The following is a 12,588-nucleotide window of genomic DNA, read 5'->3' as shown; positions in this document are numbered from 1 at the left end:
TTCCTCCCTGCCAGCCTCCCCACCCCCAACACACAGCATTCGTAGCATTAATCACACAGAAAGCTGTATGAGAAAAGGGGTTATCTGGTTTCTTTTCCATTGTATTTCCAGTATTCATCATTGCCTGTCACATAAGAGGAGCTCAATAAATATTTACTGAATGGATTCAAATGTTTCAACAGTAATTTGTCCTGATTCCAAATGAAAACTTTGAAAACTTGCATTAAATCTGCTCATTAAATCTTATCATGAATTCCAATCCTATACCCCTCAATTTACTTAGCATGGGCCCCACACTCATTCCAACCAGCTCTCCTAATTCTCTTACCATCTGATACTGCACGCACCTAATTCCCAGTCTAACTTCTACCTTTAAGGTCCTGGACTGCTGATCTCAGGAGCTCTATAAAGTCATAGAACCTTTCTAATTGGGTCCATTAAAATGTTATGGCCTCTAACCCTATTGGGCTCTCAATATGACTTCCGTGGTGCTTCTCCTTATTTCTAGCCTATTCTCTCCTAGCATATGTATGAATCACTTACCACTTAATCAAGCCCCCAGATACACTAGGCCTGCTCACTGTCAACAGATGATCCTGCCCCTCTGTCACAACTTAAGAGGGAATCAGATATGAATCCTCTTAGTTTGCTCCAGACTTTCTTCCCTTTCCCTTTGTCTCTTTTCCTTCCTCTTAACCTGAAGCCTTTATCTGTGCTCTTGACCCTACTTCTCTGGCTTGCTTTTGGGCTCTGCAGCATCAAGCTTGGCATTGCCACATTTTACATGGTAACTCTACATAAGGTCCCATTATGCCTTTTCATTGTGTTGCCTCAGCTGGAGTCACATTCACTCCACTGCTACTTGATTATGGCACAGCAGAATGGTAGATAATAGCTCTTCTGTATTTCATATGCCTCATTATCAAGGGAGCTTGAAGGGTCACAACTTAAGAAGTGATCCTGTTGCCATCCTTCTGCCCACTCCAGCTCATCCAGCCAGATCATAAAGGAAAAGAACGATGTGCTATAAATGGGACTGAGACAGTCACAAGTCTTCTGCTCTCCCACCAACCATCACATGTCATACATAACCCCCAGTAAATGTATCTCATCTTGGTGATTTGATTCTAGAGCTTAAAACCCTGTTGTGATGTGTTTTGTTGTTGTTCAACATGCCCTTAAAGATAAGCCAACAACAGGAACTTGAGAGTCAGCCATTACAATTCCGGAGATGGGATAGACTCTTGTGTTGTATATCCTCTTATGCTGCTGTCACCTCTAAGTCTTCAAGTGTTTTCAAATCAGCATCTTTTCCAAGTCACAGAAATCAAATCAGTAAATATCCAAATACATAAAACAGAAAAAAAGATGTGTGAATACAAATGGATTCCTAGTTGATAACTGCCTGGTAAACTGCAGGATGGGAGGGGTAGGGGTGAACACCGTCAATTCCAGCACAACCACGGATCACTCAAAATAAACACTCTCATAAAGCACTTCAGATTTCTGAAGTGTAGCTGGAATTTTTAGAAAGCAGCAAGGACCACACAGTGTTCCTCAGATCTGCATATCCACTTCCTTCTCTCCTACTTCCAAAAACACACACACTTATACCAAGAGCTTTGTGTTCATTTTAAGACAAGGACAGAAGAAACAGGAACTACCTATGTAAACAAAAGGTATTAAGGCAAAGCAAACCCTTTATATTTAACCCTACCTTAAAGCAACTATTAGTTATGTTATGCTTTGATCTTTTCCACTATGCTCACTTATATATATTATTGTCAATACCTTTGAAAAAAAGAAAAAACATGTAAGAATTAAACATTTTAAGGACCTTTCACAAACCAAATGACAGTAGGTTTTTATTAACATATCTTACAATGTTGATTATTCCTAGTTTTGTAATCTCTGCTTAATTATAAAGATTGATTTAGCCTCTACAGTAATGTACTGTATTTAAATGATCATTCATACAAGATATCACACCAGTACATTTTTTTTTTTTGAATAATATACACACATCACTCTAGCTTGGACCTGTTATTTTTAAAAGTGGGTTTATAAATGGGACTTATAAAAGTTATGGGGGAAAAAATTAAAGTTCTAGTTTAGCAGCATGCATGTATGTAATTCAAGTACAATTTTCAACCAAGTGCTTTTTAAAAATTTACTGGTGACTAATTCACCAATATCAAAATAAACACTATCAAATACCCAAATTTTAATGTTAAGGCTAATATTTTCACTTCACATCCATATGCACAACCATAAAACATTCCATTTTAAATATGTAGTAATCAAAGTCAGAATACATTATACCATGTATATATAGCATCAGAGTTTCAAACTGTAGAATTATTCAAGTTCATGAATCCTGTAACAGTATTTACTAGAGATTTAAATTAGCATTTTGCTCTTCAACCACACTTACAAATGGTCTGGTATTCATAATGACCGATGCAAAAAATATGACAGGCTGAACTTATGATACAGTATTTAAAAAAGTAGCAATGTGTTGGAAAGGACAACTATTTAGTTAAACAGAATCAGTCTCATCTTTCAGAAAGTTATCTTAATATTTTGGAAATGTATATAAAAATAGCAAGCTATTTCCATGTATTTTATTGTAGAGCTATAGGTCATTTTTTGACATTTTGAACACATTTGAACATGTACTGTTCTGCTCTATTTTAATGCAAGACCATCGTTTAATGTCCATTTTCACATTCTGTAATGTCATGTCATTTGATAATTTTTAGAACATAGATCTGACTTTATTTTTGTATTTTATCATTAGATGCTTTTTAGTTTTTTACATGTAAAAATGTAATTTTATATAACAAGCCATGGAAGTTCGAAGTACCAGGAACTGCTTGATAGCACTATATATTAAATAGTCATCAAATTACTAAATAATTTGGAAGAAAAATCTTGTTAGCAATATATAACATGCTTTTCTGTAATCTTCCTTCTCTATTTATAGAGTGGGTTTTAGCTCAATCATTCCCATTCTTACTGATTAAAACCCCGACAAACATAAATTGCTTTTCGCAGCAGCTTCTAAGAAGAATGCAGATGCGGCTCATTCATGAGGGTCATCACCACTGAGCCTCTTCTTTTCCTTTTGGGAAACCAAGCAGAAATAGCAGTGATTACGCCGCACAAATACAATATAGATGAACCTCTCGAGATGATAGGGAAGTTCCAAAACTAAGCTTCATTTGTGGGTAAGTCTGAGCATTTCCAATTCAATCATTTAAACAAAAACTTGGTTGGTAATAAAAGGGGGGCATGCACAAAATCAAAATCTGCCATGTGTATGCTCTTAAAACTTTCGATTTTACACCAAAATCTATTTGTTAATACCTCAAGTAATTCATCCAACTGAAATGGCAAATTTTGATTTTTAACGACTCCCTCCCCCAACCACACATATGTCCCCCAAAATGTACTGTATTATATTAACAGCAGCTATCTACTTATTTTACAACTATTTCAATTATTTACCTGGGGAGAATATTTATGAAATTCCTGAGAATGAATTAAGTTTTCAGCAAAGCCTTAAACTTTTAACAGATTCCTCACAATAAGAAAAAATTTTAAAGTCCTACTATTAGACCAACTTTTACTATACAGTATTTCACATAAATCATGTTTTACATTTTTTTTCTAGTTACATACAGCAAAAATCTCAAATCAACACAAGAATGGCAGAGGGAAAAGATGCACTGTGTTTAGCAGATGCAAATTAAAACACACAGATATAAAGAAGCAGTAAAACTTTAAATAAATCACACCCACTCTAAGTATCAATGAATAGCTGATATGCATTGCTGGGAGAATCATTTTTAAATGATTTTGTCAACAAGTTGTGCTTATTATTAATTGTGGACTTAAAAAAAAAAGGACCATTAAAGAATGATTTAACTTATTTGTTATGTTCTCCAGATACTTAAAAAAAAGTTTATTATACCATTAATGTCATTACCAAGCACCTAATTTTGGAAAGGCTTCATAATATATGTTTTCTTTTTCTCTCTCAGCAAAAGCGTTAATCCCCAAAACTAAGGTAAAGCTTATTGTTGATAAATTCTTAATGAAAATGATATAATGCAATGCTGAGGTGGTGAATCACAGCCCATTGTAATGTGGACCCCATCTTTTATTGATGTGATCAAAAGTATGAGAAATCCACTGCTGCTCAAGAACTTTGTATCTTTCTTTACAAATGTAGAGAGGCTTGCCTCGCCTAGAATAAAAAGGGAAAAAAAGGCATTAAAAGTAATACAATACAGTGAAGATTTCACACACATTATTAAAAAATAGATTCTTTATGGTAAAAATCTCATATAGTAATCTGGTTTATTTCCTATTTCCTGAGCATATGGACGTGGAAAGTATCTCAAAAACTAGAAATAGCTCTAAAGTAATGACTGTCAGAATTTCTTGATAGAAAACATCTTTGTTATTACAATTACAAAGCCAGGAATGGTACATTGTTCTTACTGATCAAACCTCAATAAAACATTTAAATATATCCATGTGCATCTAACCTAAGATCCCGATCTTCTTCTCCGTGAGCATCCAAATACACAGAACCCCACAGGCAGAAGCGGTGGCCTCGAATGATGATAATCACTGATGCATTGATTAAAAGGAAAATCCCTGTTCCAGCACCACAGTTCTGAGAATGCTAAAAAATTAAAAATATATTAATGATCTTCATGATCAAATGGACCTTATAAGAAAATAAAGAATGCCTTAATCTTCTAAATAATACTGAAATATTTCTTAATTTTTTAAAAAGTTCACTGATCCATTTTGAGAGAGAGAGAGAGAGAGAGAGAAAGAGAGAGAATGAATGAATACAGGGGAGGGGCAGAGAGAAAGGGAGAGAGAATCCCAAGCAGGTTCTGCACTGTCAGCAAAGGAGCCTGAGGCAGGGCTCACGAATGGTGACATCATGACCTGAACTGAAGTCAGATGCATAATCTACTAAGCCACCAGGTGCCCCTACTTAAATTTTTAATAAGATTTCATCTAAGTTAAACTTATAATTTCATTCTTAACACTTGATTAATAATACATTAGGAGGACTTTGGGTAAGGATTATATGGGAAAGCAATTAAGAGCCAACTTAAATCTAACTCTGAGGCTAGCATCCACAACAGCAGGCAGGACTGTTGTTTCATTGTCCATCATTTAAGAGCATGAGCCATTAAAGGGCAATGGGAGTAGGGAGAGGAACTGAAATTGTACTTAAGAAAAGTATTCCTCACTTGAATTTTTTTAACCTTTCTACCAGATTAAAAAGAACAAAGGAACAAAAATGAAATCCTTGCGTACTGTGCATTTAATTCAAAGAGTAGTTAAATATGAAGAGTTGGCTTCACCACATATACATTTCCATGTGACAGATTTTAGTTTTCATAAATTGTATATTATTTACTATTACTTACCAATACACATTCACAGTAACTCTGTTGCTTGCAGCAAAGTCCTTTCAGGCATACAAAAGTACCACAAACAAGGCAAACAGCAGGATCTTTAGGAACTTTGGTGCAGACACTACAGGTCTTTCTGTGGTAGTACTGAAAAATGGTGTTATAATTCTCAGGCAACTGGAGCAGGTGTGGTAATTTCCATCTTGACTCTTGGATAAGCAAAGCCTAAAATATCCCAAAATACTCATTAGTCCTTTGTATTTAAGTCACTAACAAAAAAAATTTTTTTTCAAAATACTGTACTTATTTTTTAAAGGCTTGTTTTGTTTTTTGTTTCAAGTTTTTACTTAAATTCTGATTAGTTAATATATAGGGTAATATTGGTTTCAGGAGAATTTAATGATTCATCACTTACATATAAAATACAGTGATCATCACAACAAGTGCCCTTCTTAATACCCATCACCCATTTAGCCCGTCCCCCACCCACTCCTCTCCATCAAGCCTCAGTTTGTTCTCTATAGTTAAGGGTCTCTCATTGTTTGCTTCCCTCTCTGTCTCTCTTCTTTTTCCTCTTCCCCTATGTTCATCTGTTTTGTTTCTCAATTTCCACATATGAGTGAAATCATATGGTATTTTTCTTTCTGACTTAAAGGCTTTTTTTTTTTATTAAAGAAAAAGCCTCTGTATGCATGTGGTATATCTTCTTTGTTAAAACTCTTCTCATTTTCATTTTACAAATGACTAAAATAGTGCTTCAACAATTACCAATCTCTACTTTCATATGTAGTTTCCAATTACAATATGATGTCAGTTTTTAGATTAAGCACATTGAAACCTGTTAATACTTTACAAGAAAAATATTCAACATAACTGAGAAAGCATGGAAAATATATCTAGATGTACTTGTTTTTATTTTTTTTAATTTTTTTTTAACGTTTATTTATTTTTGAGACAGAGAGAGACAAAGCATGAACGGGGGAGGGTCAGAGAGAGGGAGACACAGAATCGGAAACAGGCCCCAGGCTCTGAGCTGTCAGCACAGAGCCCAACGAGGGGCTCGAACTCACGGACCGCGAGATCATGACCTGGGCCGAAGCCGGCCGCTTAACCGACTGAGCCACCCAGGCGCCCCAATGTACTTGTTTTTAAATAGGCTTAATGCAACATTTTAAAAAGTTACACATTTTTAAAACCCAAGTTTTGATCTTTCTCAGATAAACAATTTATTGGCTTTTTTTTTTTTAAGGTAAGGTCATAGTTGTAACTTATTATTTCTACCTCGATACTGTATAATCTAGAATCTCCTTCTTAGAAGATGTAAAATCTACTCACACCACAAGCTGTTAAGGCCTTTTGTATCCATAAGTGCTGGGGCTTACAACTCTTTTCAAAAATTTTCTGCTCTTGGGGGCGCCTGGGTGGCACAGTCGGTTAAGCGTCCGACTTCAGCCAGGTCACGATCTCACAGTCCATGAGTTCGAGCCCCGCGTCAGGCTCTGGGCTGATGGCTCAGAGCCTGGAGCCTGTTTCCGATTCTGTGTCTCCCTCTCTCTCTGCCCCTCGCCCATTCATGCTCTGTCTCTCTCTGTCCCAAAAATAAATAAATGTTGAAAAAAAAAATTTTTCTGCTCTAAGTACGAAAAAACCTGCCAAATTAAATTTCCCTGCATACTATACTTTATTCGTTATTTGCAGTTGTACAAAAATACTGGTAATAGCACTCATTTTTTTCTAGATGCCTCTCCATTAACACTTAAAATAGATAAAATGTAGTACGAATCTATTATCTCAAGAAACTGTATAGAAGGCAGGCAATTCATATGGTGATCACTTCACATTACCTACAGCCATAATCCACCTAAATCAAAGCAGTACTTAAGCAGCCAGCTTGGCACTTATCAATAAGTTCATGGATAAAGTAGCCATGGAGGCAAGAACAAGGACAACATATGGGCTTACAATATGCTACTTGCCTGTATTCAGTGTCCAATCCCACCCTGCAAAGATTGCATATTTTGTAATGGGTTGATTATATTACACTTTTCCATCAGTGGAAGGAATAGCCATTTGTCCTCACTGAACTTGATACTTATCTAGATTAGGTTGTAAATTACCCAGTAGCTCACACCACATGGTCTTAAAGAATTCTCTTCAAACAGAGATATAAGGCCAATAGGTAGATGTCTATGGAATTAACTGATTCTAACATATATTCAAAAATCTGAAAAAACTGCTGATCTTTAAATGATGAACTTACTTTGCTGATCAATTTTTAGATGGCACCAGCTGGAAGAAAATAACTGTCAAACGGGGTATACGCTCCTACAGAATGAGGTCTACAGCCTAAACCAGCAACCAGTATATATGGGTGATCATTTTCTCACAGATGAAATGCACCAATCTGGAAACCAGGGAGTACAAAGTGGTTTTGGCGTCTCTCATGATTACACCTAAGAATTCAGTCTTTTATTTCTGTTTCCCTGCTATTCTGAATTCCTGTGTGATTTTAGGACCATCCTAAGGAAGCTGTGTACTATCCTCCATCAGAGGATATAATAATATTTCTACCAAATTAGAAACTCAATGTCATCTGGCCATTTTAGGTTCCCCACATTACTAGGAGAAGAAAGGAATGGCTTAAAGCATTATCTGGAGGGACCGACCTTGACTATCAGGAGGAACTGAAATATTGCTATACAATTAGCAGCAGTATGTTTCGAAGTTAGAGATCTTCCACCACACCCCCCCCCACCCACCTGCCATGTCCCAAAACTGTTGCAATCAAACTGTCTGCCTATAACCAAAGAATCTTAGCTGGTATAAAAAAATTAGAAGTAGTAATTCAGGCTATCTTTCAAGGGTAGTTTTGTTAGACTATTCAGTTCCAATCACTGTTTATCTTGTTCAAACTTAAAATTCCAGGTAAAGAAAATCTGGTTGATCTGGGTCAGGGTAAGGATTAGAGACAGAACAGAATGGAATAGGAACAAGCACAGGGATGCAGGTCAGATATAAGTACATTCAAATAACTGGTAAAAATTCAATTTAAGTAGAAATAAATAAATGACTACTATTCTGGCTCTAAAACAAATCATTATCACTCAATTTTACAAAAAAGATTAATTATTTTTAAATGATGCTTGTTTTTTTTTTTTTTTTTTTTAAGTAGGCTCCATGCCCAGCATGGAGCCCAACACAGGGCTCAAACTCATGACCCTGAGATCAAAACCTGAGCTGAGATCAAGAGCTGGATGTCTAACTGACTGAGCCACCCAGGTGGCCCTAGATGATAAATTCTTATTATCCATCAATATCCATACCAATAATCATATATCCAACATGTAAGCTTGCTATTAGGCAGTCAAATGAGTGAATTTTTATCTATTGCTTAACTCATGACTCCTATGAAGACACAAAATTTTAAGTACACTTATCACTTTCTCCTGTCCTGCTTCTACAATTATACCCATCTCTTACCCCTAGTCATTCCTTATAGGTTTTGAGACATCAATATGTAACTTCAGATTCTAGCTATAATCTACAAATAAATTACTACATAGGACAAAATTTTTACACATAATATACAAGGTTCAAGAAATTCTCTTTCCTTTTAAAAAAAAGAGCATATTATCTCCTTGAGGATTTCAACAAAAAACAAAATGAACAAAAGCAGAGATATTTTTTATTTATGCTTACCTTGCCTTTATTATTCACCCAGTGTTTTAAAAATTAAGTCTAGTCTGACACCTCCCTCTAAAATACTCATTTTCTGTCCCTTGATGTTAAAATTCTCATTTTCCCTGAAACATAGCCCTTCTTTCATCAGTTCTATTTCTACCAATGATATCATCCTACAAGTTAACTGTTCCACAAATATTTATTAGGTGACTAGTCTGTATCAGGTACTTTCTAAGAGCTAGGAATTCAAGGATAAATAAGGAACAATTTTTGCTTTTGGAGCCCCCATTCAGACATATTAAACAAACATAAGTGATAAATATGGCAACTGTTAGTGACCATGGCAAAAGTACTGTCATACAGCACAACAGAGAGAGGGGATTAGAACTGAAGAGGAAGATGGGTTATCAGAAAAAGCTTTATAGAAAACGTATGTGTATCTTAGCAAAACCTTAATGGGTGATTAATTCAACATGAGAAGGGTAGGAAAACTGCTTTAGATAAGAGCAACAGCAATAATCAATAACACAGATGTTTAAAAATATACAGCACACTTAAGAAACATTCTTCTGTGGTCTGAGCAAGGTGGTAGCAGGGAAGTGATATAGAATGAGGTTAGAAAGGCAAGCAAGATGGTGAAAATTCTTGAATGTCATGCAAAGACTTCCTATCTTCCTCTGGCCAATGGGGCAGCATCAATGGTGCTTTAAGCAAGACCACGTTTCTATCAGATCTATGTCTCCTAGCTACTACTCTTCCGATGATTTGAGTTCCAAGGTCTTAAAGTCAAGTACATCTGGTCATCAAGCCCTACATAGTTTTTCTAAAATGTCTGTTGCATTGGTTACATTCTAATTTCTACTATGCCAGATTTTCTACTATCTAATTTCTACTATAAAACCAGATTTTCTTCACCACCTAAACAATCCCTGACTTTCCTGTCTCCTTCAATTTACCTACTAAAAAAACCTCCCAAATTACCTCCCTAATACACTAATTCCAGTTCTCAAAAACTGTAGTTCTACCTATAGAAGAAAGTCTGAGCACCAAACCATGGCATTCACAGCCACCTCCCACTGCCCCCACTCTATCTTTCCAATTACCTCATCTCCAAAACAAAATTTTTTACCAGCCAAGCTGGCAGCATAGGCAAATTGTAAAGTTAAAACAAGGCCTTTTAAATATGCTAGTCCAGACCTTTGACTTTTAGGTGACAGTTCTCTTTCCAGTAAGCTTACAAGTTCCTTGCCTATCTTAAAATTGCTTTGTATCTTCCAAGTCTAGTACTATCATAATTTAATGCATTCAATAAAAATTTGATGACCTAAAACAAACTAAAAGTAATACATTAATAACTTAGGTTTGTTCACTGAAATATTTCTGCTTTTATACTCATTATATAAGCAAAACCATTTTTTCAACATCAGTTTATTAACAAATGCTGCCAAGAACAGATGACCTGAAATTTTTAATTATTCATTATTGTTTTTACATACCTTTCCTTGTTCCGCATGTCTTTCAGTAAATGAATTTATCTCAAAACACCACTGAGATATAATATCAAATGCTGGAACTGGCCAATCCAGACAGGAGGCACTGATGAATGGATGTTTTGTTTGGTAAAACGTTGGCAGAAGTCCCAGGCAGCTGGAAAGAACTGAAAATTCTTCTTCTTCCTTTTAGACATGAAAGAGGAAATTCTCAAGACATTTCATCAAGAACATTCATTTCTCATTAAAGATATTTTAAGTGTCATCCTTATCAACTGCTTTCGGACAGTAAGAAAATTTTCTTAACATTCAACTAAAGAAAAACGAAGGGAGTAGGAGGAGCAAAGGAGAGAGAATAGGTTTCTAGCTTTTATATTCAAATATCCCTGGTATTTCTCTTTGAAATTCAAATCTTAAACTGCCGTACCATCTGTGTCTTCTATGTATTTATTTTTTAAATAGTGTTGTCACATTTCTGATGAACACAGTCTATAGAACCTAGCTACTCTGTGAGAGCAAATGTTTTTAGGGCAAAGGGAAAGTGGCTTTTGATTAAAAACACACAGGCTGTCAGTGTGGATGAACAGTAAAAACATGGAATGCACGAGACATAGTGCTAAATAATTTGCCTGGACCCTGAATGAGTGTAAAACAGTTTTTATTTACTCTTTTATTTAAAAAGTTTTTAAATGTTGATTTATCTCTGAGAGAGAGAGAGAGAGAGAGAGAGAGAGAGAGAGAGAGAGAGAGATAGTGAGTGAGTGGAGGAGGGACAGAGGGGGAGAGGGAGACACAGAATCTGAGCTGTCAGCACAGAAGCCGATGCAGGGCTCAAACTCACAAGCCAGGAGATCATGACCTGAGCTGAAGTTGAATGCTCAACCAAATGAGCCACCCAGGCACCCCAACAAGGTCAGTTTTTAAAAGAGGGTGGAGTTTTTAAAAGCTTGAGAGATCTAAGTGCCAGCTAAGCTGAAGCTCTACTCTGTAATAAAAGAACCAAAGAATTCAGTGAGCCAAGGACACATATCCTGATTTTGAAAAGAATTTGTTAGTCTTATAAACACCAAAATACACCCTCCAATCCTTCTCTAACTAAAAGACCATTTAGGAGACTCAAACGTTTACTTTCCCCTGTCCACTGGATCAGTTCCTATCATCCTCCAAATTCCAGGTCACCTGGGAATCCTTTCCCGACCAAACTTAATGACAACTTAGGTTACTCAGCTCCATTCAGATGAAGTTAATCCTTCCATACCTTGTAAACACTTCTCATGTTTATATTTTCTATTAATTAATTAATTTAAAAATAAATCAGCATTTCCTATAAGACTGTGGGAGTAGTCCCTGGGGATAGGGGCTGTGTACCTCCAGCACTTGGCACATAGTAGACATTCAACACACATCTGTTTGTAAAACTGAACTCATTATGTAGATTAACCACAAAATTCTAAAATGTACAACAAAGAAAAATAAAGATAAAAAAGCAAAATGATACACAGGCTGAAAAAGATGTTAATGTTTAAAATCTCTAGAAATGAGGCTGCAAATCCCCCATTTACATAGCTACACAAGGCATCTTAAAAAACTTTATTGAGGTGTAGTTTATATACCATAAAATTCATCCACTTTAAGTGTATTTTGATGAATTCTGGCAAGTGTAGCCAAGTAACCACTACTACAATAAAACTTTGGAACAATTCCATCCCCTCCAAGTTTCCTTGTGCCTGTATGCCTTCAATTCCAGCCATTACTCCTGGCCCCAAGAAACCACTAATCCTGCTTGCTGTCATTATAGTTTTGGCTTTAAAAAATTTTTTCATATAGATAGGCTCAAACAGTGTGTGTATATATGTATATGTGTGTATGTGTGTGTGTGTGTGTGTGTGTGTGTGTGTGTGTGTGTGTAGATAGACAGAGAAAATCTTTTGTGCCTGGCCTCTTTCAGTTAGCAAAATATTTTGAGATTC

The 12,588-nt window shown here is 35.9% G+C and overlaps 1 protein-coding gene across 5 annotated transcripts in view; it reads right to left on the bottom strand.

Moving 5' to 3' along the window:
* Positions 1 to 1,838: 1,838 nt before the first annotated feature.
* Positions 1,839 to 12,588, bottom strand: part of UBR3 (ubiquitin protein ligase E3 component n-recognin 3) — a 244,481-nt gene continuing 233,731 nt past the window's right edge. For all 5 annotated transcript variants that reach the window (XM_023259440.2, XM_023259442.2, XM_023259443.2 and 2 more), the window contains 4 exons: positions 10,625 to 10,804; positions 5,463 to 5,672; positions 4,557 to 4,696; positions 1,839 to 4,252 (listed from right to left, as the gene is read on the bottom strand). In XM_023259440.2, the coding sequence (XP_023115208.2) occupies positions 4,135 to 4,252; positions 4,557 to 4,696; positions 5,463 to 5,672; positions 10,625 to 10,804 (648 nt within the window). In that variant the 3' untranslated portion in view covers positions 1,839 to 4,134. The remainder of the gene's footprint in view (positions 4,253 to 4,556; positions 4,697 to 5,462; positions 5,673 to 10,624; positions 10,805 to 12,588) is intronic.

Source organism: Felis catus, chromosome C1 (genome assembly GCF_018350175.1).
Source record: "Felis catus isolate Fca126 chromosome C1, F.catus_Fca126_mat1.0, whole genome shotgun sequence".
Lineage (NCBI taxonomy): Eukaryota > Metazoa > Chordata > Mammalia > Carnivora > Felidae > Felis > Felis catus.
This window is presented reverse-complemented; position numbering and strand designations above follow the sequence as displayed.